Genomic DNA, 22813 nt, shown 5'->3' on the forward strand with positions numbered 1-22813 from the left:
GAATAGCATTTACCCTGCAGATTTTTGAAATCCAAGCAGAAACCTTTGAAGAAGATGTAAAAGTCATTAGTTCTGAACAGAGTGTGAAAGCTTGTGATTAAATCGTATGCAAAACGCAGATTGTGCTTCAAAGTATATCAGGTATCTAAATTCAGAAGGAACAAAAACAATCCCCCAGAAGCTACAGTATGTCTTGAAACTACAAAGGGAAATCAGGCTGATCAGCCCTATGCCAGAGAGCTGAATGCTGATACATTTCAAATGCCGAATAGGTTTCAGGAGAATTTAGCTTCCTCACAGTAACTGTAGCCGAGAGAGGGGGAAAAAGAAAACAAATACTTTACGCAGAGATGAGGGCCAAAGAGTGGTTTTATGAACACAAGGCTTCCCAATGTCAAAAGAGGGCGAGTTATTTTGCTGTTGTGGGACATCTGCAGCCATCCAGGGTAGGACTGGTGGGTGGAAGCCAAACCACAAAGAAATTAGACTTTATCAATGGAAACAGAGGGCTTTGTTTTAAAAGGTTATTAGGCAGAGTTTAAATATCATTTCATGTGTCTGGGATTCTAAATCAGTCGTGTGCTAAGAGTTTAAAACTATAATTTTAATTAGTTTGTTGTACTCCATGTAATATAATGGCAGCAGGATTACCCGCACACTCCTGCTTTCTTTGCTAGGCACAGCATGTGGCCTGTGGCTCCTGAGTAACAGCATAGCTGGGAGACTTGACACCAAAGCGGGCTCTAAATGGACTTTGGCTTAGGTCCCTCACAAAAACTGGAGATAGATAACAAATGGGAATTGTCAGGGATGCCATAATTGTTAAAACAATGATAAATGAGCCTGTATAAAGGAAGCTGATTCCAGCAATATTTCATCAACTCTGTTTTAAACTGCTTTTAATTAGCAGCACATATGCAAATGAATCCAGATTATAAACCAGAACTCCTATAAAAAGAAAACTATGCTTCTGCCCACCTGCCCTACTTACTAGAGACAGTGTAAGACTATTATTTTTCATATATTTCAGTGCATGCTAAATCTTATTTGCTGTGTGAATATTATAGCTGGCTTAAAATTTAAACCAGATATCTCTTTCATTGCAAATCAAGTTGCCCCCTCCCCAACCCTTTTCAAATGGTGCTTATGATTTTCTTTTAAGGAGACAGATAGGAAATATGGAAACTTCTATTACTACTCAGCCATAATATTATCCCTCATCTACCATAGGGATACCCAAAGAACAGTTTGAAGGCCAAGTGCAGCCAACAGTAATCTAAAAAGCACACAATGGCTGTCTGCTAGCTCTCACTGTGTGTGTGTGAAAAATAATTTTATTAGATTGGCAGCATTGTCATTAGAGATTGTTTTATGTTTTCCTTGCTGTGAACTCAAGCCAGAAACAAGTTCTGATAATCTATCACACAAGCTACTGTATAAGCACAAGCAAATACTATCATCCAAAATGACATGATTCTGTATGTCTGTGATGATCAGCGTGTGTGTGGGTGTGTATATTTCCATGCATATTATGTGTAGCCTTGTATCTCCTGGAAAGTTACCCTTTGGGGTTGTAAATTTTGGATGCTGGTGTGCTATGCCAAGAGCTGCTAAGAAAAAATTCACCACCCTGTGAGCAGTTTAGATCTTGCAGAAGAGGGAGGGCTAAACTCCATGATACTCCTTCACAGATCTGCTGCAAGTAGAGAACTGTATATCAGTAGACATAATTTTGCTTTACAGCTTTTTTTGGGGTGCTATGATAAGCACGGTTGCCTGATAGAGGACTAACTTTGTTTAAATCATAGAGTTTAAATACCAGAGATGGAATATAGACCAATAAGTTATCCAGTCCTCTTCCCTTCTCATGTAGGTTTGTTTCTAATAGTACATTTGTTTCAAGTGTGCTGTCAAGTCTAATTTATATGCATTAAGCGATAGAGTTCCCCCACCTCCTCTTGTGGCAGATGAAGGGTGGGTTTACTTTGTGGTTAAGGTACTAGACTGGGACTCAGACTTTGAGTTGAATTCCTGATTCTGCCCCAGAATTCCTATATGAACAGTCATTCAATCTCTCTGTGCCTTAGATCCACAACTGTACTCCCCATTTCAATAATTCTCTATTGTGTCAATTTAGATTTTAAGCTCTTTTAGTTAGGGACTCTTTTTCTCTGGTTGAAAAATTTCAACTGAAAAATTCGCATTTGACAAAACGGGGTTTTGTTGAAAACAGTCCCCCCCAGGAAAAGTGTCCTAATTGATGGGAAATCTCAAAACAAAATTAAAAAAATATAATTTAATTTTTTGAACTATAACCATACCTTACAGGCAACTGTTCTTGATTGCCAAAGCAGGCAAACTCAGCCTGTGCAGGTAAAGTAGTGAAGGAAATTTCACTTCTAGAATCCCTGTTCAGCTCTTAAGTAGTTACATGGCTCCTCTGTAGTATCTGAGCACCTCCTCACTGTCTCTAATGTAGTTTACCTCACAAGAGTGTTGTGAAGTTAGAAAGAACTTAATCTCTGACTCTGTTCCCCATCTGTTAAATAGGGGTTAAAGTGACTTGGCCAGGGTCACACAGGAGAGGCTGTCGTAGAACAAAAAATTGAACCCAGTCCTAAGTCAGTGCCTCACCATTGGCTGAGCTTTCCTCTATTGGTCTTAGAATTGATCTTATTTTGGGGTCTAAACGACTAGAGCCTTCTCTTAACTTGACTTACAGGCTGCAAATACTTTGAGGCAAGAATTCCATCTTCACAGTGTCAGACTTTCTGAGTTACTTATTTCTTTTGCTGCCCACTCATCACATTGTCTTTTTGGATGCTGCTCTGTGAGAAACTACAAAGCTTTCTGATCAGATTGCACATCGAAACCCATCTCCAGCTTTATGAGGAGTATTACTGATGTTGGTTTGGGGGCAGATTTGCAGGGGAGGCATTTCTGCCTACAGTCTAAATTTTACCTCTAGAAGTGAAAAAGCTGTTTTGCTTGTTCTAAAGAAAAAAATAAACTAAAGGCATATGGTGTTCAAGCTGAATTGGCTTAAAATGGGACATGCTGTGAAGGGGCTGTCCAACTATTGCTGATGTATAAAATTGTCAAATTGGTAGATTATGCTATAGTCTTTCAGCCTGATAGATGGATGTGTGTATCATTATTAGTGCTGCACCAACTGATAAATTATACTGATCTGTTTGAGTGAGTTTAATATGTGGTGCCTGTGGGGCTCGAAGAGACCTACAGCTTTGAAAAAAGAGAGCAATTTCTGAAGACATCCTCTAGAGATGAAGATTTTGATTATATGGCTGTGTATTAATGGGGAAAAGTTGTGCCTATGAGAAATATATCAATAGGCCAGAGACGAAGGAAACCTAAAGTAACACAAAAAGAGTATGCACACTCCAAAGGGGTCTATTTTGTGCTCTGAACCTGCTAAATTCACAAACAAGCAGCAAGAGTCTCAGAACAGCAGTGAGATTTGACTTCTCCCAGCTACCATGCTAATTAGGTGCTAGGATACTAATCAGGATGATGCCTGTTTAACCCCATTAAAAATATTGTTGTACCTTTTATTTGCTCTCACAGATGTATCAGATTGATAGCACTGTTGAAAGCCAGGTATAATGCGCGCAGCCCACTGCTATTTATCATCGCAGTTCTGTCAGGAAAGCCGCCATCATGCTCTGCAACATGCTACAACAAATCTCACAGTGATTTTTGTGATTATTTCTATTACATTAGCATCTAGAGGCACAAACTGAGCATTGTACAAAATGCTATCCCTGCCGCATAATACTTAGTCTAAGTAGAGCATGCAAAGTATGAGGGCTCAGTCCTACCTTTTAGCTCTCCTTTACTTTTTGGATTTAACTTTCTAGCACAGTTTCACCTATATTTGTTTCTGAACCTGAGCAAGTTGCTTAATAAGTGCTTTCCATGTTTGTTTTGGTGGCTGTTACAGGTAATGACAAACATGTGCAGTGGCTTCATGGGAGTGATGGTGAGATCTGGGTCTGGATTATGGGAGACTCCCCAGGTGACAAGCCATATGAACAGATTTCTGAGGAACTAATAGCAGAACGAGCCAGGCAGCAAGCACAGAAGGAAGCAGAAGAACTATGGTGAGGTTTTATGACTCTGAATTGATGGCCCATTTCACACACTGACACAACTATTGGAAAAACTGGAATAAAAAAATCCATATTTTAAAATTTATTTAGAATTCTTTAGTGAAAAATGCCCCTTTCAAACCAGTAGGAGTGATATTGAGATTAGGCTGGGTCTGATCATGATCTAAACTATTTACCTGCTCAGTTAGGTTGTTTTTTAGTTTGCAATCTGCTTTTGGATGATAAATCAGAAATAGCTGCTGTAGTCAGGGATAAAAATTTCTGACTGAAGTTTGGCACATAAAGCCTATTGCTGAGTGGCTTATTTGCATGTTAGTATAATTGACTCAGGAAAGTGTCATTAACTGTATTTCTAATGGAGCCTATGACAGCTTTGGAATTGGTCAGAGGGTGTGTTGATGCCCAATGGCATTGAGAGATGAGGCCCCAGGTAGATCACACTCTGTGGTAATGCTCTGAACAGGGATTGGACAATGTGGTGTCATTTCATATTTATTCTTTTTATTAGATATTCTTAGTTAAAGTCAAAATAGGCTGCTTCTGAATGTGGATGCTGTATATTTCACTTGGGATTCAGACATCAATCTGTGCTTGGCCTTTTACATTGTCACCAGTAATAAAGATTTTGCCACTGGAATTTAGCAGATAGCTTTGTTGATGTGTGAGGCAGAATGGATTTCAGATCACTGTCCCATTGCTGCTTTGGCTTTGCATTGCTGACAAGAAATATCTGGTTTTCATTAGAAAAGGAAATAGCTATGGTCTGAACCAAAGACATCCAATGAACAAATTTTTGATTTTTAGAAGGTGCTATTTTTAGTCACTTTCCAAGACTGAAAATGTCTGTCCCCTGGGTGTGTGCTTGGAATTAGGCTTATTGTACTTCACTTGTTAAATACATTTTAAATTCTTTTTTCCATGTATATTTTCCTAGACTCTTACATGAACCAGTTAGTATCACTGATAGTAATAAGGATCTAGGCTTGTTTACTCAATAATCGTTTCTTCTCGCTTCCTAAAGAGCAGTCTCTAACTTTGTTTTGTTTTTTTTCAAATTCTTTTCTGAAGGAAGCAAAAAGAGGCTGAAATTACAAAGAAATTCCGGGATGCTATGGCTAAGGAGAAAGCCAAAATAGTGGCAGAAAAATGGAAAATAGAAACAGAAGATCGAAAAGCCAAACTGATGGAGGAAAAAATTCAGGAGGAATTAAAGGTTTGCATGCAATCATCTTTCGCCTTTATATTCATTTTTCCCCATGTAAATTCACAACTCCTATCATCTGTAAGCATTACAATCTTTTTCTACTGGAATGTATAAATAGCACCATTGTATTCATTAGAACAGCTGGGTGAATAACTTTAAACATGTTCCATTATCACATTCACAAATGTCACAACAGTGATTGCATAGGTTATTCAGCTAACAAATTTACGGAATTGGTTATAGATGCTGGATGAATTATAATAATAAATAATAATAGGAGGGGGAAAACATATTTGCATAACTTTTTTTGAAGATGTTAAAATTTGTTAAACATTCTGTTAATATTTGATAAGTAGTTGATGTATGTATGTAATCTCAAAATGTTTTCACTATTTTTTTCTTTAATATAATGAGGAGCTGATCCTGCTCCAATTAAATTAATGGGAAAATTGCAATTGATTCTCATGGGTGAAGGCCATTTGACTAATTTTAGTTGTAATTTTCTATAACATCTTCCATGTGGTCAGTTCTTAATGGTTGTTTAATTCTTAGGGCACATCTGCATTGCACCTATGCTACTACAATGCGATAGTGTAGACTCAGCAATGCAAGGGGGTTTTCTGTTCAAGTTAATACATCTCTCTGAGCGACTGTAGTTAGGTCAAGAGAAGAATTCTTCCATTGATGCAGCTGTGACTACACTGAGAATTAGCTTATCCTAACTACAGTGCTTTGGGCATGAAATTTTTCACAGCCCTGAGCAACAAAGCTAGGTTGATCTAATTTTTAAGCATACATGAGGTTTTAGTCTTTATCTCCTATTTTGTATTTATTTAATGTAGTTTTTTTTTCTTTGATCCCATTTCTCATGAAAAAGAGTTACATCCTCACTTATTCATAAGTAAACATGGTAGAGAAGGACTTGGTTGAAAATATACCTGGCTTTTGCCTGCAGATAAATTCACCCCATTCATTCATTTTGGAGATAGGCAAAAGTGTGTATAGTGGTGGTACAGGACTGGCAGGTAATATGGTCTGCTTGAGGATCCACAAGGTAACCCTTTGGATTTCAGGAGATCTGCATACAGCAGCTGCCTGACACATGGGTCTCATCTCCCCTTAGCATTGACACCTTACTTATGCTATTCCCCCTCCCTGGGACTGTCCACAAGTTCCATCTCCATTAGTGTGTAGGAACTATTGAGAGAGTTAATGCTCCTCACCATGCTACTCAATGTGGGTCCTAGGGCTGAAACATTCAGCTTTAACTCATGCAGTGATTTTTCTTATCAGTTATGGTCCTTTACATCACATGTTCCACCAAGACTCCTCTATGAGATCACTAATTTTAGCTGGTTTCAGAGTAACAGCCGTGTTAGTCTGTATTCGCAAAAAGAAAAGGAGGACTTGTGGCACCTTAGAGACTAACAAATTTATTTGAGCATGAGCTTTCGTGAGCTACAGCTCACTTCATCGGATGCATACCATGGAAACTGCAGAAGACATTATATACACACAGAGACCATGAAACAATACCTCCTCCCACCCCACTGTCCTGCTGGTAGGTTTTCTCACCCTCCGCGCCTCTCCTCCCCCACAAACTCACTCTCCTGCTGGTAATAGCCCATCCAAAGTGACCACTCTCTTCACAATGTGTTTGATAATCAAGGTGGGCCATTTCCTGCATAAATCCAGGTTCTCTCACTCCCTCACCCCCCTCCAAAAAACACACACACAAACTCACTCTCCTGCTGGTAATAGCTTATTCAAAGTGACCACTCTCCCTACAATGTACATGATAATCAAGGTGGGCCATTTCTGGCACAAATCCAGGTTTTCTCACCCCCCCACCCCCATACACACACAAACTCACTCTCCTGCTGGTAATAGCTTATCTAAAGTGATCAAGTTGGGCCATTTCCAGCACAAATCCATATTGTGGAATTTGGGGAAATTTGTGCTGGAAATGGCCCACCTTGATTATCATGCACATTGTAGGGAGAGTGGCCACTTTGGATAAGCTATTACCAGCAGGAGAGTGAGTTTGTGTGTGTGGTTTTTGGAGGGGGGTGAGGGAGTGAGAGAACCTGGATTTATGCAGGAAATGGCCCACCTTGATTATCAAACACATTGTGAAGAGAGTGGTCACTTTGGATGGGCTATTACCAGCAGGAGAGTGAGTTTGTGTGTGTGGGGCGGGGGGGGGGCAGAGGGTGAGAAAACCTGGATTAGTGCTGGAAATGGCCCAACTTGATGATCACTTTAGATAAGCTATTACCAGCAGGACAGTGGGGTGGGAGGAGGTATTGTTTTATGATCTCTGTATGTATATAAAGTCTCCTGCAGTTTCCACGGTATGCATCCGATGAAGTGAGCTGTAGCTCACGAAAGCTCATGCTCAAATAAATTGATTAGTCTCTAAGGTGCCACAAGTACTCCTTTTAATTTTAGCTGGTCAGCTTGTGTAGTGTTGGGTGAGGGAGCTGCTAGTGGGTATGTGGAGCATGGCAAGAACATATCCTGTAGCCTGTCTTTTGCACAGGTCACTGATAATTTTGGTGTAATTAACTTGAATTTACACCTGCACTTAACTTGAAAGAGGAGAGAATTGGGCCCTTGGATCTTATGCCAATGTTTGATAATGAAACTAACTTTCAGGTGGCTTTATTAAAGCATGTACTGTAAGCGGAATAACTCTTTGCAGCTCCACCTCTGCATCTCAGAAAGCAAAGCCCTATTGAACTAAGACCCATACGGCCTTGCCCACATCACAAGTTGCCACTCAAACTACACTGGCAGCTTCTAGAATAGCATTGCACTTTGTTCAGATATAATGGAATGAAGCTCTTCAAACTTAGTGCTGCTCTTATATATCAGAGGGCCATTGCAAAGCAGGGTAACAAGTAGCCTCGTGACAGCTTCACTCGTCAGTCAACATAACTACATGTGTTTAGGGAAAATTAATTATTCTATTAGAAGCTTTTGGTACAAATTTAAAGTAATAGTGCCAGATTCTGCCCTCACTTAAATTGATGTAAATCTGAAGTCAGTGAAGCAATTGGCTCTTGCTCCCACAATTCTTCTGGGAGCTGGAGGGTATCCCACAGTCCGTAACACAAATTGTGCAGCATGCTGTGAGGCTGGAAGCACTGCAGGACTTACACTGGAGTAACTAGGGCCAGAACTTGCCCCTGTTGCCTTTGACATACAGTGGAAAAAGTGTTCTTGTTTTTTTTTTTTTTTAACTGTCCCATAACTCAAAAACATCTGAAGGGATTTTGTTGAAAATTAAACAAAGCAAAATTACTTGAAACCAGAAGCCTACTTCAAAAGAAAATGTTCAGTCCCAAAGGTGAATACTTCAGTTTGTGAAGACATGAGGTTATGGATGAAAATGCTTTTGTAGTAGTTGCTTATTGTAGGTGCTACTAGCACCAACAATAAATTACAGCATGTTGCTCTATTAACTTGAGGCCCCAATCTTGCAGTCAGGTGTGCACCTTGCTAACAGTGGCAGGTGAATTAACTTCAGTGAGCTCTGCATTGGCACAGTGTACGGTCTGCATGGATCTGATTGCAGGATCGGCACCTTGTAATATAAAAAATCTTTGCTCCCTAGACGTTTATAAAGCATCTCATCAATCCCTAATCTGATTTTCTTTTAAGAGTAACATTTATGTCTAGTTTTGTAGGTTTGCTTATAAACAATAAAGACACTTAAAAGACTCTACAGCCTCACCAGATGGCAATCCTGGTCAGTTGTTAAGCTTTATGTTCTCTGGCATGTCCAGATCTTAACTTCCACTCCATTTATTCCTTTTGCAACCACCAAATTCAATATTTACAATAAGTCCATTCAGCAATAATAAAACTGAAAAATAGGAAAGAGGCATTTAGCATTAAAAAATATTGCTTTACTTACCTCTAACTACAAGAAACAAATTAGAAAAAACCCAGGCTGCAATGAAAAAGGTGAATTGGTTAATAATCTATTCATGTTTGACTGTAATCAGTGAAATCCTGAAGAAATGTGCCTTTCATGAATGATTCAGGGGATGGAATGAGATGCAGATTGGTTAACAAGCCCACTTTAACAAGTTTAAAATATTTAACACCTCATTAATCATCCTTCTGTGATGATGACCAGACCATATTTAAAACAGTCTCTGAAAAGGGGAATAAAAACCCGAATGCCATTAAAGTTCCATCATTGTGAAGCATTTTGATTTGGGAAATTAAAGTTTGCGGTCCGTTTTGCTGATGTGTTTAATTTCAAACATCTTGCATCACAATTCCCCCTTTTCAGCTTTTATTCCTCTTGGCATATCATGGGACTCTAAAGTTGGCTGGACTAGATAAATCAGATTTTCACTTATCACAGTGAGTGATGATCCCTGTTTTCCTTTTGCCAATACTAATCTGGCCTTTCTTGGTGCTGCTTAAGCAGAGATGCATTTAATTTATGATGCCAGAGTCTAAGTGTTGACTTCTTTATTTCTGCAACTTAAGGACAGCTACTCTTTTATGCACCTTTTTGCAATGGACAAATAAGCGAGCCTATTACTGGCGTTAATCTTATGCTAATTCACACAGCTATGAGAGCATGGGCACTTTTTTATTTTTAAACTGTGATCAGTTGCTGCTGCTGTTTTTGTTCTTGAAGAAAGTTGAATAACAAGCACATTGGCCCAAATGAAAGATGTGATTTTCGGCCATCCAGGTGAGAGCAGAATTCTTCAGCTACACTTTAGAAATAACAGTGGTATGATTCTTTTAATGATGTCATCTGCTCCCCATTCCACAAGGAAATCTTAAATTGTCATGCAGATAGTTCATTACCATTGAGGTGCCTGCCAGGAAGAATATTCACACAGCTGACTGCAAAGCTAGACTGTTTTTTTTGTTATGAAATGTTTGCAAAATGAAGTGCATATTAACAAAAAATTTCAACGTTTTTTAAAAAGCATTTAAAAACAGGTAGGTGGTGGGACTTTAAAATTTACCGGATAAGTTTGACGCTGAAGAGCTAGGTATTCTGTGAGATCGTCATACTTGGATCGCTGCTGAACAACTCAGGGCTTGTCTGTATATAAGTCCATACAAGTCTGGGGCTGGGTGCTAAAAGTTCCCTAATGAGCTTTGATTTACTCCGCTTTGAAACAGGAGTAGATCAGAGCACACGAGGGACTTTCTAGTGTGTAGCAGCAGAGTCCGCATGGCCAGTTAGTCTGTGGCATGCTAGTACAAGGTAGACTTACACCTCAGGTCACTGCTCACTAGCTGTTTGTAAAGACAAGCCATAACTAGTGATTGAAACCAAAATTATTCAGGGAAGAAGAGAAAGTTAATTAAGGCTCCCATTCTGAGTAGAGATGCTTTCCTGGACAGCATTTAGGGCAAGGCATGTGCTTAAATCCCATTGAAGTCAATGAGATGTAAGCATGTGCCTAAGTTCTTTCCTGAATCAGGCCTGACACACTATGGGCATGATTTTGCAGATACTGACTACCAGCTGCAGAGTTTAGCAATGAGTAGTCTCATTGAACTGTATGTCACTATTCATGGTAGTCACTATGGGTGCAATACTGTAAGGCGTTAAACGCTCTCTGACCTGATCCAGTGAAGCACTTAAACTTACACTTACCTTGAAGCATGTGAGGGGGTCCCACTGATGTAATGTGGACTACTCACTTTTTTAAAGTTAAGCACATGCTTAGGGGCTTTGCTGGATCAGGCCAGAGTGCTCAGTGCCTGCAGCATTAAGCTCTATACCCAGTCATTATCATATGTAGGTGTGATGCTGGCAGACCAGGTGCTAGCTCATGCCAAGGCTCCAGGCCTCACTGAACACTTATAAAGGCACAGCTGGAAACCAGTCTTGTTTACCTGTGTGTTATCATCATCAAAATAGACATTAGATGTTAAGTTGATCAGTGTGTGTTTAGACTTTATAAAATGTTTGTAGGATGCTGCATGTATTGATCTTGCTTATAACCTCTGTAGCCAATGGTATAAAGTTATAGTGAGTGTTTGCATATGACAAGTAACTTGTAGGTGGGGCATGCAATCAAGCTTATCCATGTTGTAACTCTGTTGAACTCAGTGGGTTCACTAGGGATGAGTTTGGTGTGCTATCTCTTAATTTCAGTAATTTAGTAATACCTACCTAATAGTTCTGAGCACAAAGAGAGGAAAATCTTAGTGGCTTTTTTGTTCTTTAAGGAAGACAACTGCCTTTTTCATCCAACTGCCTTTTTAGCTGTGACAAAAGTTAGTGAGCTGTCTAATTTCTACTGGGCAATTGCACTGAAGGTATCCCTATCCTATATTTGTGAAAGTTTTTGATATTTGATTGTTAGAAAAGTAATATTTTCCTCATTTAGCCCAATAGTGGTTGTGCTAACTGGTTGTCTTTATTTAGGATATTTGCCAAGAAGTAGCATCTAGGTCTGATATTTTCCACAAGCAAGTAGATTTACAGGACACATCTGAGCCACTAATGAAAAGAATAACTTACATTTCATATAGCTTCTTACATGCTGAAGGCATCCCAGTACAAGGATAACTATCACCAGTGATATGTAGCCACTTCTTGGGTGAAACACAGCAGGCTAGATTTTCAGCTGCTGTAAATCTGATGATTTAAAGCTCATGATCTGGCCTTATAATATGGAACAGACTTCCTCAGAAGGTTGTAGAAGCCCCTTCACTGGAGGTTTTCAAAAGGAGGTTGGACAGCCGTCTATCTTGGATAGTTTATACACAACAAATCCTGCATTTTGGCCCTTGTGGTCCCTGCTAACCCTGTGATTCTAGCAACTGTAAACAGTTCATATGAACACTACCCCACCATTTAGAACATGAAGCAAACTACTGTCTCCAGTGAAACTTGTGGGGAATATAGGTAGGCAAAATATGATAACCCTGCTTCTTAGCTAAATCCCAATGCAAGTAAATTCCTAACAAAGGTGCCATAGGATCTTTCATAACCAAACATGGTCATGAGCTATAAAACTGAGATCCTCTTTAGGGTAGGGCAGAATCTCAGTGCACCAGAACACCATGCTGGAGCACCAACTTTGTTGACACAGAGACTGTCTGTCTGCACTAGAGAATTTATACCACGTGTAATTAAAACAGTAGGCCATGTGTAACTGGCACATCTGCATAAGCAATCCTGCTTCATTTGCTTTTATCCCCGCACACTGAAGAAGACGACATTTTGATTATGAGGCACGAGATAATCCCATAAGAGACCCCAATCAACAATTCAAAGTTGAATTCTTTAACCAGGTGCTAGATTGTGCAGTACAGTCAGTTGAAGAACGTTTCATGCAGCTCAAGGAACACAGCAGTATATTTGGGATGCTGTATGATATTCCAAAACTCCTCACTATACTTGAAGAAGACCTACACCAGCATTGCAGAGCACTAGAGACAGTGTTGATCCATGATGACATGCGCGATATTGATGCGAGTGATTTAGGTGATGACCTGAAAGCCCTTTCAAGATACATTTCAGCAGGATCAACTCCAAAGCCTGTTCTGGAATATAGGTGCACAAAGAAGATGACCACCCTCTTTCCAAATGCTTTTGTTGCTCTGTGCATACTTCTAACACTTCCTGTAACAGTTGCCAGTGGAGAACGCAGCTTCTCCAAGCTGAAGTTAATAAAAACACATCTACGCTCCACAACGACACAGGAGAGGCTGGTCGGCCTTGCAACCATCTCAATAGAGCATGAACTGGCCCAGACTGTGGACCTTCAGCAGGAAGCAATTCAAATCTTTGCAACCAAGAAGGTACAGAAAGCACCACTTTGATTATTCAAACAGCTAAAAATGTCTGTGTTTACTATGCAGACAAGAAAAGTTACATTTGCTGTTCAGGCATTTGAAAGTTAAGTGTTACTTAAAATTTTTGAATGAGATATTCAAGTTAGTCCCTGTCCCAAAGGACCAGTCACTTACCCCAGGTCAGTTGCACCTCATATCCCACACCGAAGACAAGGTTTGTAGGCAATCCTGTAATAAACTAACTACAAATTTATTAACTAAGAAAAAGAAACGAGTTCTTTACAAGGTTAAAACTGGTAAACATACCCACAAAAATGAGTTACAGTCTTAGGTTCCAAAATGTAATAAAAGCTGCTGTGCCTTTTAGAGCTAACCCAAACTAAGCAGATTGGGGATACCTTGCTTATGCTTAGAAATATTACCCTCTCCAAATCCCAAGCAGCATAGTGATAAGTGTCTTCTCAATGGGAATTGTTGTGGCTTTCATCCAGCATTCAAGCTGTGATGTGATGAGTTCTTGTGCATGTCCCCTCTTCGTGGGCATGAGGGAAGCAATCAACACTTAGGCTATGTCCACTTTATGTTATTAATGGAAAGATCCATGCTCCTGAGCGATGTAAACTATGTTTACCGAAGCACTAGTGTTGGCAGCAGCATAGCTACTGACTCTCATAGAGTCAGAAGATGTTAAGCAGATGGGAGAGCTCTCTCGTAGTCCCAGCCAGTTACATAACACTTTTTTTTTCCTTGGTGATTTTTAAAAAGCCAATTTTCCAAAGCTGGAAATAATTATGAGCATAATTCAGTGGGAGGAGACATAAGTTATACCAGTGTAATTTGTAGTGTAGACAGAGCCTTAAATACTATCTTATAACATGGGATACAGATATTATAAGTAAGATTAATACCTATGTGGGCTGGCCCACAACATTTTGGCACCTGAGGCGGGGAGCTCAAAGGACGCCCCCTTGCTTGGGCCAAAACTTCGAAAGGTCTCAATTCTGCCTTCTTCCTGTTCTACTCCTCTCATGGTACTGCTCTGCCATCTACCTCAATAAAGGAGAACTAACAATGTATCTCAGGAGAGCTCCTTCCTGCTTAGATAGAAAAGCTTCCTTGGCTTGCTTTCTTTTTCTGAATGCTTCCCCAGAGGGGTGTTTTCTTCTTTCACTCATGACTGCTGTTCTGGGCCAGCTAGAGTGGCTCTCAACACTCAGTTGAAGGGGACAAATAAGCAGGCTGGTAGCAGGGCCTGAGTGAGGGAAGATATCAGCTCTTAAGGGCCTAACTGGCTCCTACTACTTCAGTTACTGCCTGTTCTCCTCAAGTGGGTTCAGGGAAGCAGCAGGAAACAGGAAGCTCCCTGAGAAGCTGGTGTTAATCAGTCCAGGCTCCTGGGGGTGCTAGAAAGGTACATAAAAGGCTTCTCCTCCTCTCTCTCCCTGCAGCTCCTGCTGCTTTCTGTTATTCCCTCTCAGCTTTTCTCCTGCCTGCCTGTTATTTCTCTTGTGCCCTCCTTCCTCCAGCACAGCACTCCACCATCTCTGTGCATCTAGAGCAGAGAGAATACATATGCACCAGCAGCGGACACAATTTTCTACACTCTGGGTCCTAGTGGCACCCCTCCCCCAGTCTGGCACCTGAGGCGGCCACCTCAGTTCTCCTCATGGTAAGGCCAGCTGTGCCTATGGTAAGCTTAATAGTGTCACCTATAGTATAGAACTTTCCTTTTTTAAGGGGTTCTAGGAGCAGTCTATTTCTTGTTCCTATATGTGGTGTGTTTGGTGCTGTTATGTGCTTCATAGGCACATCATTATTAACATCCATTATTTCAGGGGGGAGGACTTCAGTTTTGGTTCATTATGAACAACAAGCCTTTAGAAATAAAGGGATAGATCCTCAGTTGGTATGGCTCCGTTGACAGTGTTGTCAGATGTTGCTAGATGTTTGTCTGTGTTCTCCCTGTGTGCTGCCCCAGCTCTGTGCAGACAGTTGTCACAGCAGACCTTGAGCAAACTGCCCGATGACCACAAGATCCGTTAAGGTACGAAGGCACCCAGCCAGGTTTATTGTCAATGAGGCATGGTCCTAGTATCCCAAAGACTCTACAGGACCACTAATACCTGTATGCCCATTACAACGGACACAGCTCAGTGAATGGGGGGACTTTCTGTTCCCCCCTAGGTTTGCCAAGGACGCTCCCTCTGAGACTCCCTTTTATACATCAATGGAAATAAGTTACGTACTGCTCTTCGATGTTGTTATTTGACACCCTCTGACATAGCCAGTACCACCATCACCTTGTACATCTCTATCCATCACAATGTCATTCTGACCTTATTTTTAGGATGGGTCAGAGTGTTCCTGTTATCTTTAGGGAATGTGTTGGTATCAAGGTGTTGTGTTCTGATGCCACCCTTCTGGAATGTGTTTGTGAGAGTGCTCTGTGCCTAGCACCTCATAGGAAGTTGTGTTTCTGCAATATCAGCCCTGCTCTTGCCAGACTCTGTGAGCTTGCAAACAGGCAGAGCCTGACTTCTGCTCACTTTGCTTCTTCGCTTTACATCAGCAAAGCTTTATCACTACTTTAGTTCAGGCCTTACTCCTCACAACAGGCTTCTGATACAAGGTCTTATATTTCAGGCTCTCTTTCTACTACAGACAGCAATGGGGATGCCTTCACTTACACCACCTGAGAATCTGGCCCATTAAAAGTTTTCAGACCATCTGGAAAAGTACCTGAGTTGTTGCAGAAGGTAGAGACTTGTATCTGCTCCACTTTTCCATCCCCTGAAGATAATTGCTTTCAGTTAGTAAATTGCTTACTTTTTTCAATCACTTTGAAATGTCAATGGACATAAACACTTAGTCAGCCAGCTGACAGAGCTCTACCACTACACAAACCATGCCTGAGAAACCCAAGACACCTGGCCGTGTTTATTCACGCTTGACAAACGAATACTGTTGTTTCTCCATCCTTTCTAATAAGTCATTTTTCCTTAAGTATACCTTTTTAGTGTGCTCCATAGCTCAGAACAACCAAGCAGCCCTGCTCTCTACGACTTCTTCTGACCCTCACTGAGATCTTAAAGGTCACAAATGACACACAAATACTGCTTGCTTTGAAGAGTCTCCTTTTAAAAAAAAAAAATAAAAATCAGTTCCTCAGATCTTAGTGGCAAAAATACTCCCCGACTCACAAACAATTTATAAGGTGGCAAAGGAAGTGAGTAACAAAAGTTGCTCTGGGGTAGGAAAACAATGTAATCCCTGGAAACAAGTTTCAGAGTAACAGCCGTGTTAGTCTGTATTCGCAAAAAGAAAAGGAGTACTTGTGGCACCTTAGAGACTAACCAATTTATTTGAGCATGAGCTTTCGTGAGCTACAGCTCACTTCATCGGATGCATACCGTGGAAACTGCAGGAGACTTTATATACATACAGAGATCATAAAACAATGCCTCCTCCCACCCCACTGTCCTGCTGGTAATAGCTTATCTAAAGTGATCATCAAGTTGGGCCATTTCCAGCACAAATCCAGGTTTTCTCACCCTCCACCCCCCCACACACAAACTCACTCTCCTGCTGGTAATAGCCCATCCAAAGTGACAACAACTGGAAACAAGGTTGTTTTACATGTCCAAATGGAAGCCCCCTCCAGTCAGCTGCTACTCTTCTTATGGGTGGCAAGCCGTGCAATGACCTGTCGCTGTGAGACCAACACTTATGGAATGGCTGCAACAGCTGTTTTCCTGACTCTCTCCTGCCTGAAAGGAGAAAATATAGGACAGGCAGGCTTCTTAGAAACCAGATTAGATGTGTGAATAGCTCTTCTTTTTTTCAGGATATTACCGTAACAAAAATTGTATTTGTGGAATGGTGGATGAATGAATAAATAACACCTTGCACTTGTATAGCACCTTTCAACCAAGGATCAGATGTTTAAATTATGACAGAGGTGACAAAACTATGACTAAGACAACTTCAGCCCAGATCTTGCAGACATTTCTCTTATCTTTTATCCATGTGAATAGTACCACTGAGCATTGACTAGGCCTGCTCTCAGGTATAAAATTAAGCATGTTCATGTTTGTAGTATTGGACGCTTATCAAAACCCACACAGCAAATCAGTGCTAAATTCAGGAGCTGAAGCAGGAAGTCCAGTATCCCAATCCCACATTCCAACCAGGAATCACAGTTAAATTGATACACATTCAGAGTAAATCCATTTACTTAAATGGAGTTGCTATCAAATTTCACCAGTGTGACTAAGATCTGAATCTTGCTTTTCTGCATTTCTACATATTCCCTACTCTCAACACAATAAACTTTTCATGGCAGGGACCACCTCTACCTTTATGGTAGTACAGTGTGTAGCCCAATGGAGCTCTAAACCTGACTGAGGCCTCCAGCTGATACCATAATAGGATAATCTGAAGGACATTTCACATGTCGTATTGGGCTCTTTTAGTTTCTATAGCTAAGTCCATTTAAATAAATCATCTGATTTTTTTCTCCTTGTGGCAGTATAATATCATGCAATGCACTATATTTTACTGTTGGGTTGAAGTGGGGCCAAACATGCAGCACATAGTCACTAGGATTCCAGCACTATGTGGCTGAGCTGGGCTGGAGGGTGGCTTTGGTTTCTGACACTCCTGTGCAAAACAAATAACTTCACCTTTTTCCTTCATCTAATATAGTGTACTAAAAGTAGCAAAGGCTTAACATGTAATGAGCCCTGTGATCTAAAGCAATTTATTACTGCACCATTTGTGACTCAGTGGACAGTATCTGAATTTCCATTGAAAAGAAACATGGTTATTTTCAATAAAATGCTTTGAAGAAATTAATGGAGCAAATTAATACTAAAGCTCCATGGCACTACCAAAATACAAATAAATAATGAAAATGGTCCCCTTTTAGTGGTGCAAACTGGCCTACTCAAGATAGGTCTGAGATACAGAAGCGTAGCAGCTCTGTCTTCTCAAGATTGCTCAGCATGTGTTCTGACAAAATGTATGGCTCATTCTCTTAGGTAACCTCTCCCTTCCACTCACCTGATGAAACAATTTGCACGTAGCCCCATGAAGGGAACCTTGCAGTGTTTTCTGCCTTAGACATCTCCTTCAGGTTTTAGCACATGAAGGGACAATAGCAAACTGCAAACACTGAAATTTGCTGGCAGGAAAGGTATTTAAAAATAACTACTGAGAATAAGCCACAGGCATCAGAAGATGATCATGATGAGTAACAAATACCTAGCATGAGGGCAGTTAGTCCGACTTGATCTGGGATCCTGTTGGATTTCTCACACAAGCTATGGTAAGCCAAGTTGGGTTGGATGAGAGACTTCCAAGTTGCTAAACTAATATCTCAGCATGGGAACTCTGCATCTGCAATGGGGATGGGCGGAGTATGGACATGGAAGCTCTGAGTTTTAGAGAACTCCATCGCTCCGTTTATTATCCCAACTCTAACATCTTTCCATTCACTTGTATATATGTATAGTTTTTAATTAATAGGCTGTGGATTGTTCTGGTTATGTCATGTGTCCTGCTGTGATGAAAATTGTCTAGATATACAATTAATTGTTTTTATTTTCAGATTTATAAGCGATATCTTTCAAATAAATATTTTCAAACAAAGTTCAGAGTGTACGAACATATCTTAAAAACACACAATCTCATCCAAAAATCACTTCCCTTCTCCACTCCAAACAGAACAAAAACAGATCAGTAGAAAAGTTAGACTATTCCCCAAGTATTTCTCCTCATGTGCCATGTCAGAACATGTTGATCAGATGTAACAGATTATGTTCCATCTATTTAAATGGCTTCAGTGAGTTTTAGTGAGTTTAGCACTTGGGACAGGTGGTCGTACATTCATTTTAGGCTGTAATTTTTCAAAAGGACTCCATGTTGGCCTAGTTCTGCTCCCATTGAAATTAATTGTGAAAATCCCATCTAGAAGGAGCAGAGTTAGATCAACACAGAGCCCTTTTGAAAATTCCATCTGTAAGCCTTGAACAAGCACAGTCCATTAAAGGAAATTATGAAAAGCCTAATTTAAATGAAAAAATCCAATGTAAACACTTAGAAAGAAATCACTGGATTTTACTCACCCTGATATCCTATTACCCATGCACATTTGCTAGTATTAAAATTCTAGAATAACCCATATTTGGTATGGGTCCATTTTAGTGATGTAGGATGAACTGCTGAATGAGTTGTGACAAAGTGCTTGTTGAAATGTTTGTATTGCCCCCAAAGGAAATATCACTTGTTTCATTATAACACAAATTGCTGGGATGTCCCTTGTCCGCTTTTCCTATTGGAATGGACTCCTGTTGTATGAGTGAGCAATTGTATTGAAGTCTGTGGGATCAATTCTCTTCTGTATCAAAGCTTGCTCTGCACAATGGAGAGGGGAGTGCCATCAGGAAACCGGAGACTAGAAAATATGGTCTCTTTGACAGTCATGCCATACTGGTACTGTATTTTGTTCAGGATCTGAAACCAAGAAAATAAGTGAAGGGATTATAGCAGGTTTAATGAATTCTGCTGATCCTACAATAGAACAAATAACTTATCTTTGGGATTAAAGCTGTGTCACCAGTGGGGATGCACATGGTATGGAAACAATAGCACAGCTTGCAGATATACAACTTGTAGCGTGTCATTGGTAGAGGTGTCACATGACACAGCAAGCGTTCAGTATAAACATCAGAAGATCTAGCTATCGTAGCTGCTTCTGTGTTCCCCATTACTGTAGTATGAGGGCACTCACAATTTTTCATGTATTTATTCTCTCAATAACCCCTGGTAGGTAAGAAATGTTGTTATCCCCATTATATAGTTGGGGAAGTGAGTCACAAAGAGACTAAATGATTTGCCAAAGGTCACACAGGAAGTGTATGAAGGAAGAGGAAATTGAACTAATGACAGGACTATACTTACTCTCTAATGATTTTTTTTCCTTTTCCTTTTTTTTTAAGAAAAGAGAGGAAGAAGAGAGGCAAAGAGGTGAAGAACAGATACGACAGCAGGAGGAACTTAGAGCAAAAGAGTTGTACTTGAGCCTCAAGCAAGCTCAACAGCACAGCCAACATAATGAACATGAGGATGAGGAGTGGAAAGAACAGTGTGAGTAAACTTAATCGATGAATGAATATGAAATATGCACAAATCTTAGCTAAGCATGTGTAAAGTACCACTTGGAACCATAGAACCCACAAGAAACAGTAATGTGAGAGGGGAAGCTGCTCTTTAAACAACCACGGAAAGAAGCATTTCTTTCTAGACAGACTTGTCTTTTAAGAGGTAGATTCTACATCTAGCTTTCCAAAATGCCTCAAGTAAAAAAATGCATTAGTGATTTTTCTACCTTGCGCAGTACAAAATTGCACACAATTTTGCTGCAAGCAGCCAATTTGTCCTTACGTTGCAAATTTCAGTCACTTTGCCAATTTCATGTTTCTTTCTGCAAAAGGTTGCATCATCATTCATTTTCTGCAGTGGAAGCTACCTCCTGCAGATAGCACCATAGAAAACAATTTGAATTTTTTGTAATGTCTGATGGAAAAAAAATTCTGGCCATCTGTATTTGAACATCTTATACTAGAGGATTCAGCTTTGAATAGACAAAAGTTGTTGTTGTCTGGGTATTTATTCTAATATGGCTATTTTAAGAATTTCGTACCAGCTAGTAGGGCAAAACCCTGATGTCCTTACTCTGGCAAATTTCCATTGACTTCAAAGGATTGTTTTAAATACTAGAATAGATCTTTATGACGTTGCTATAATATCAACATTTTTCAGCTTGGTTCCTAGACACTGAAATCTTTTATAAATATCATCAGTGTGACTGACAAAAATTTAGAAACACAAGAGTAGCTTGTGTTCAGCTATAGCCATGTAGAGGACACAACCTATATGTGACTGTACGTACTGTATATAAGGTTCCCAGTAGTTTTGTATAAGGGCGGTCTTAACAGGTTACAGGGAATAAAATATGGTTAGCTGTCTCTATTATATAGTAATAACTCTGAGATATACTGTTCCCCTTTAAATGTGTGACCTTTCCGTTAATGAGAAGAATTACACATTTGTATTGAGGGAAGAATGTACTTTATACCCGCTCACCTACATTGATTTGATTACTCAACACAAAAAGAGGAAGAAATATTTAGAAGGTTTGAACTCAAACAGCGACATTGAGCTAATTGTGTATAATAAAGATAAATAAAGTAAGCACTGAAAGTGACCTTTATCTGGGTCAAAGCTAAGTGTTGTCTGAGATAATTAAGTAACTCATGAAGTAGGGAAAGTAAAGCTACAGAGGTAGTATGCTGTAGTATTGCTAATTTATATATGTTAAGAGTAAAGGAAAACCAATAACAGTAAAAAATACCTCAAAATATGTGGTGCATTTTTTTGTTTTTTTGTTTGTAGTTTTATTCATTCACTGCAGGAGTTCTTGAAGACTGATTACCAAAGTCCTGTTTCCTGCCATTCATGAGAGACTAAGTTTTTAGGTAGAAAATTAATTTTATATTTAAGATACACTGCTGGCATTATCCAATATGGTAGCTGGCTGCCATCTATTTTGACAGAATAAATACTCTATAGATTAAATTTTCAATAAAAAAAAATTCCCTGTTAAATTATTTAAATCCAGGATTCTGTTCATTTGAAAAGGTAAAAGATATCCTTTTGTACTCCAGGTCTCTAAGGGATTTGGTGAGGAGCAGGGGAGAGAGCATTTCACTTTTGAATGAACAGGACTATTTCAGTTTACACCAACTGACAGTCTAGGGTTGCCAACTTTCTAACTGCAGAAAAGCAAACACTCTTGCCCCGCCCCTTCTCCAAGGCCCCGCCCCCACTCCATCTCCCCTCCCTTCCTTGCTTGCTGTCCCCCACCCTCGCTCACTTGCTCATTTTCACTGGGCTGGGGCAGGGGGTTGGGGGTACAGGAGGGTGTGAGGGTTCCAGCTGGGGATGCAGGCTCTGGGGTGAGGCAAGGTATTAGGGGGTTTGGGTGCAGGAGGGGGCTCCAGGCTGGGACCCAGAGGTTCAGAGTGTGGGAGGGGGCTCAGGGCTGGGGCAGAGGGTTGGGTTGCGGGCTCTGGGAGGGAGTTTGGGTGCGGGAGCAATGCATCCCAGCGGGAGGGGGTTCTGAGCTGGGGGAGGGGGTTGGGACACTGAAGGGGTCTTGGGGTGTGGGCTTCAGGCGACACTGACCTCAGGCAGCTCCCAGGAAGCGGAAAAATATCCCTCTGGCTCCTATGTGGAAGGGCAGCCTGGGGACTCTGCATGCCTCACCCCCGTCGGCAGGCACCACCACCCCTGCAGCTCTGATTGACTGTGGTTTCTGGCCAATGGGAGCTGTGGAGCCAGGGCTTGTGGTGGTGCCTGGGGCAGCATGCGGAGCCACCCTGGCCACCCCTCCAGCCATCTCTCCCCCTAGTAGTCAGCTGGATATGCCTGCCACTTCCCGGGAGCTGCACGGAGTCTGCCTGCCCTGCTGGTGCTGTGGCCAACCATACGTTTAGTGGCCTGGTCAATGGGGCTGAGTGGAGTCGCCAGGGTCCCTTTTCAACTGGGGGTTCTGTTCGAAAACCAGATGCTTGGCAACCCTATGACAGTCTGGCCTAGAGGTTGGTATTTCAGCAGCCCA

The 22813-nt window shown here is 40.7% G+C and overlaps 1 protein-coding gene across 2 annotated transcripts in view; it reads left to right on the forward strand.

Moving 5' to 3' along the window:
• Nucleotides 1-22813, forward strand: part of SH2D4B (SH2 domain containing 4B) — a 106712-nt gene that overhangs the window by 25074 nt on the left and 58825 nt on the right. The window contains exons 2-4 of one of the 2 annotated variants that reach the window (XM_073353287.1): nucleotides 3962-4121; nucleotides 5199-5343; nucleotides 20130-20277. In XM_073353287.1, the coding sequence (XP_073209388.1) occupies nucleotides 3962-4121; nucleotides 5199-5343; nucleotides 20130-20277 (453 nt within the window). Of the gene's footprint in view, nucleotides 1-3959; nucleotides 4122-5198; nucleotides 5344-20129; nucleotides 20278-22813 lie in introns of both variants that reach the window. The other variant, XM_073353288.1, reaches the window with a different exon arrangement.

Source organism: Lepidochelys kempii, chromosome 7 (genome assembly GCF_965140285.1).
Source record: "Lepidochelys kempii isolate rLepKem1 chromosome 7, rLepKem1.hap1, whole genome shotgun sequence".
Classification (NCBI taxonomy): domain Eukaryota; kingdom Metazoa; phylum Chordata; order Testudines; family Cheloniidae; genus Lepidochelys; species Lepidochelys kempii.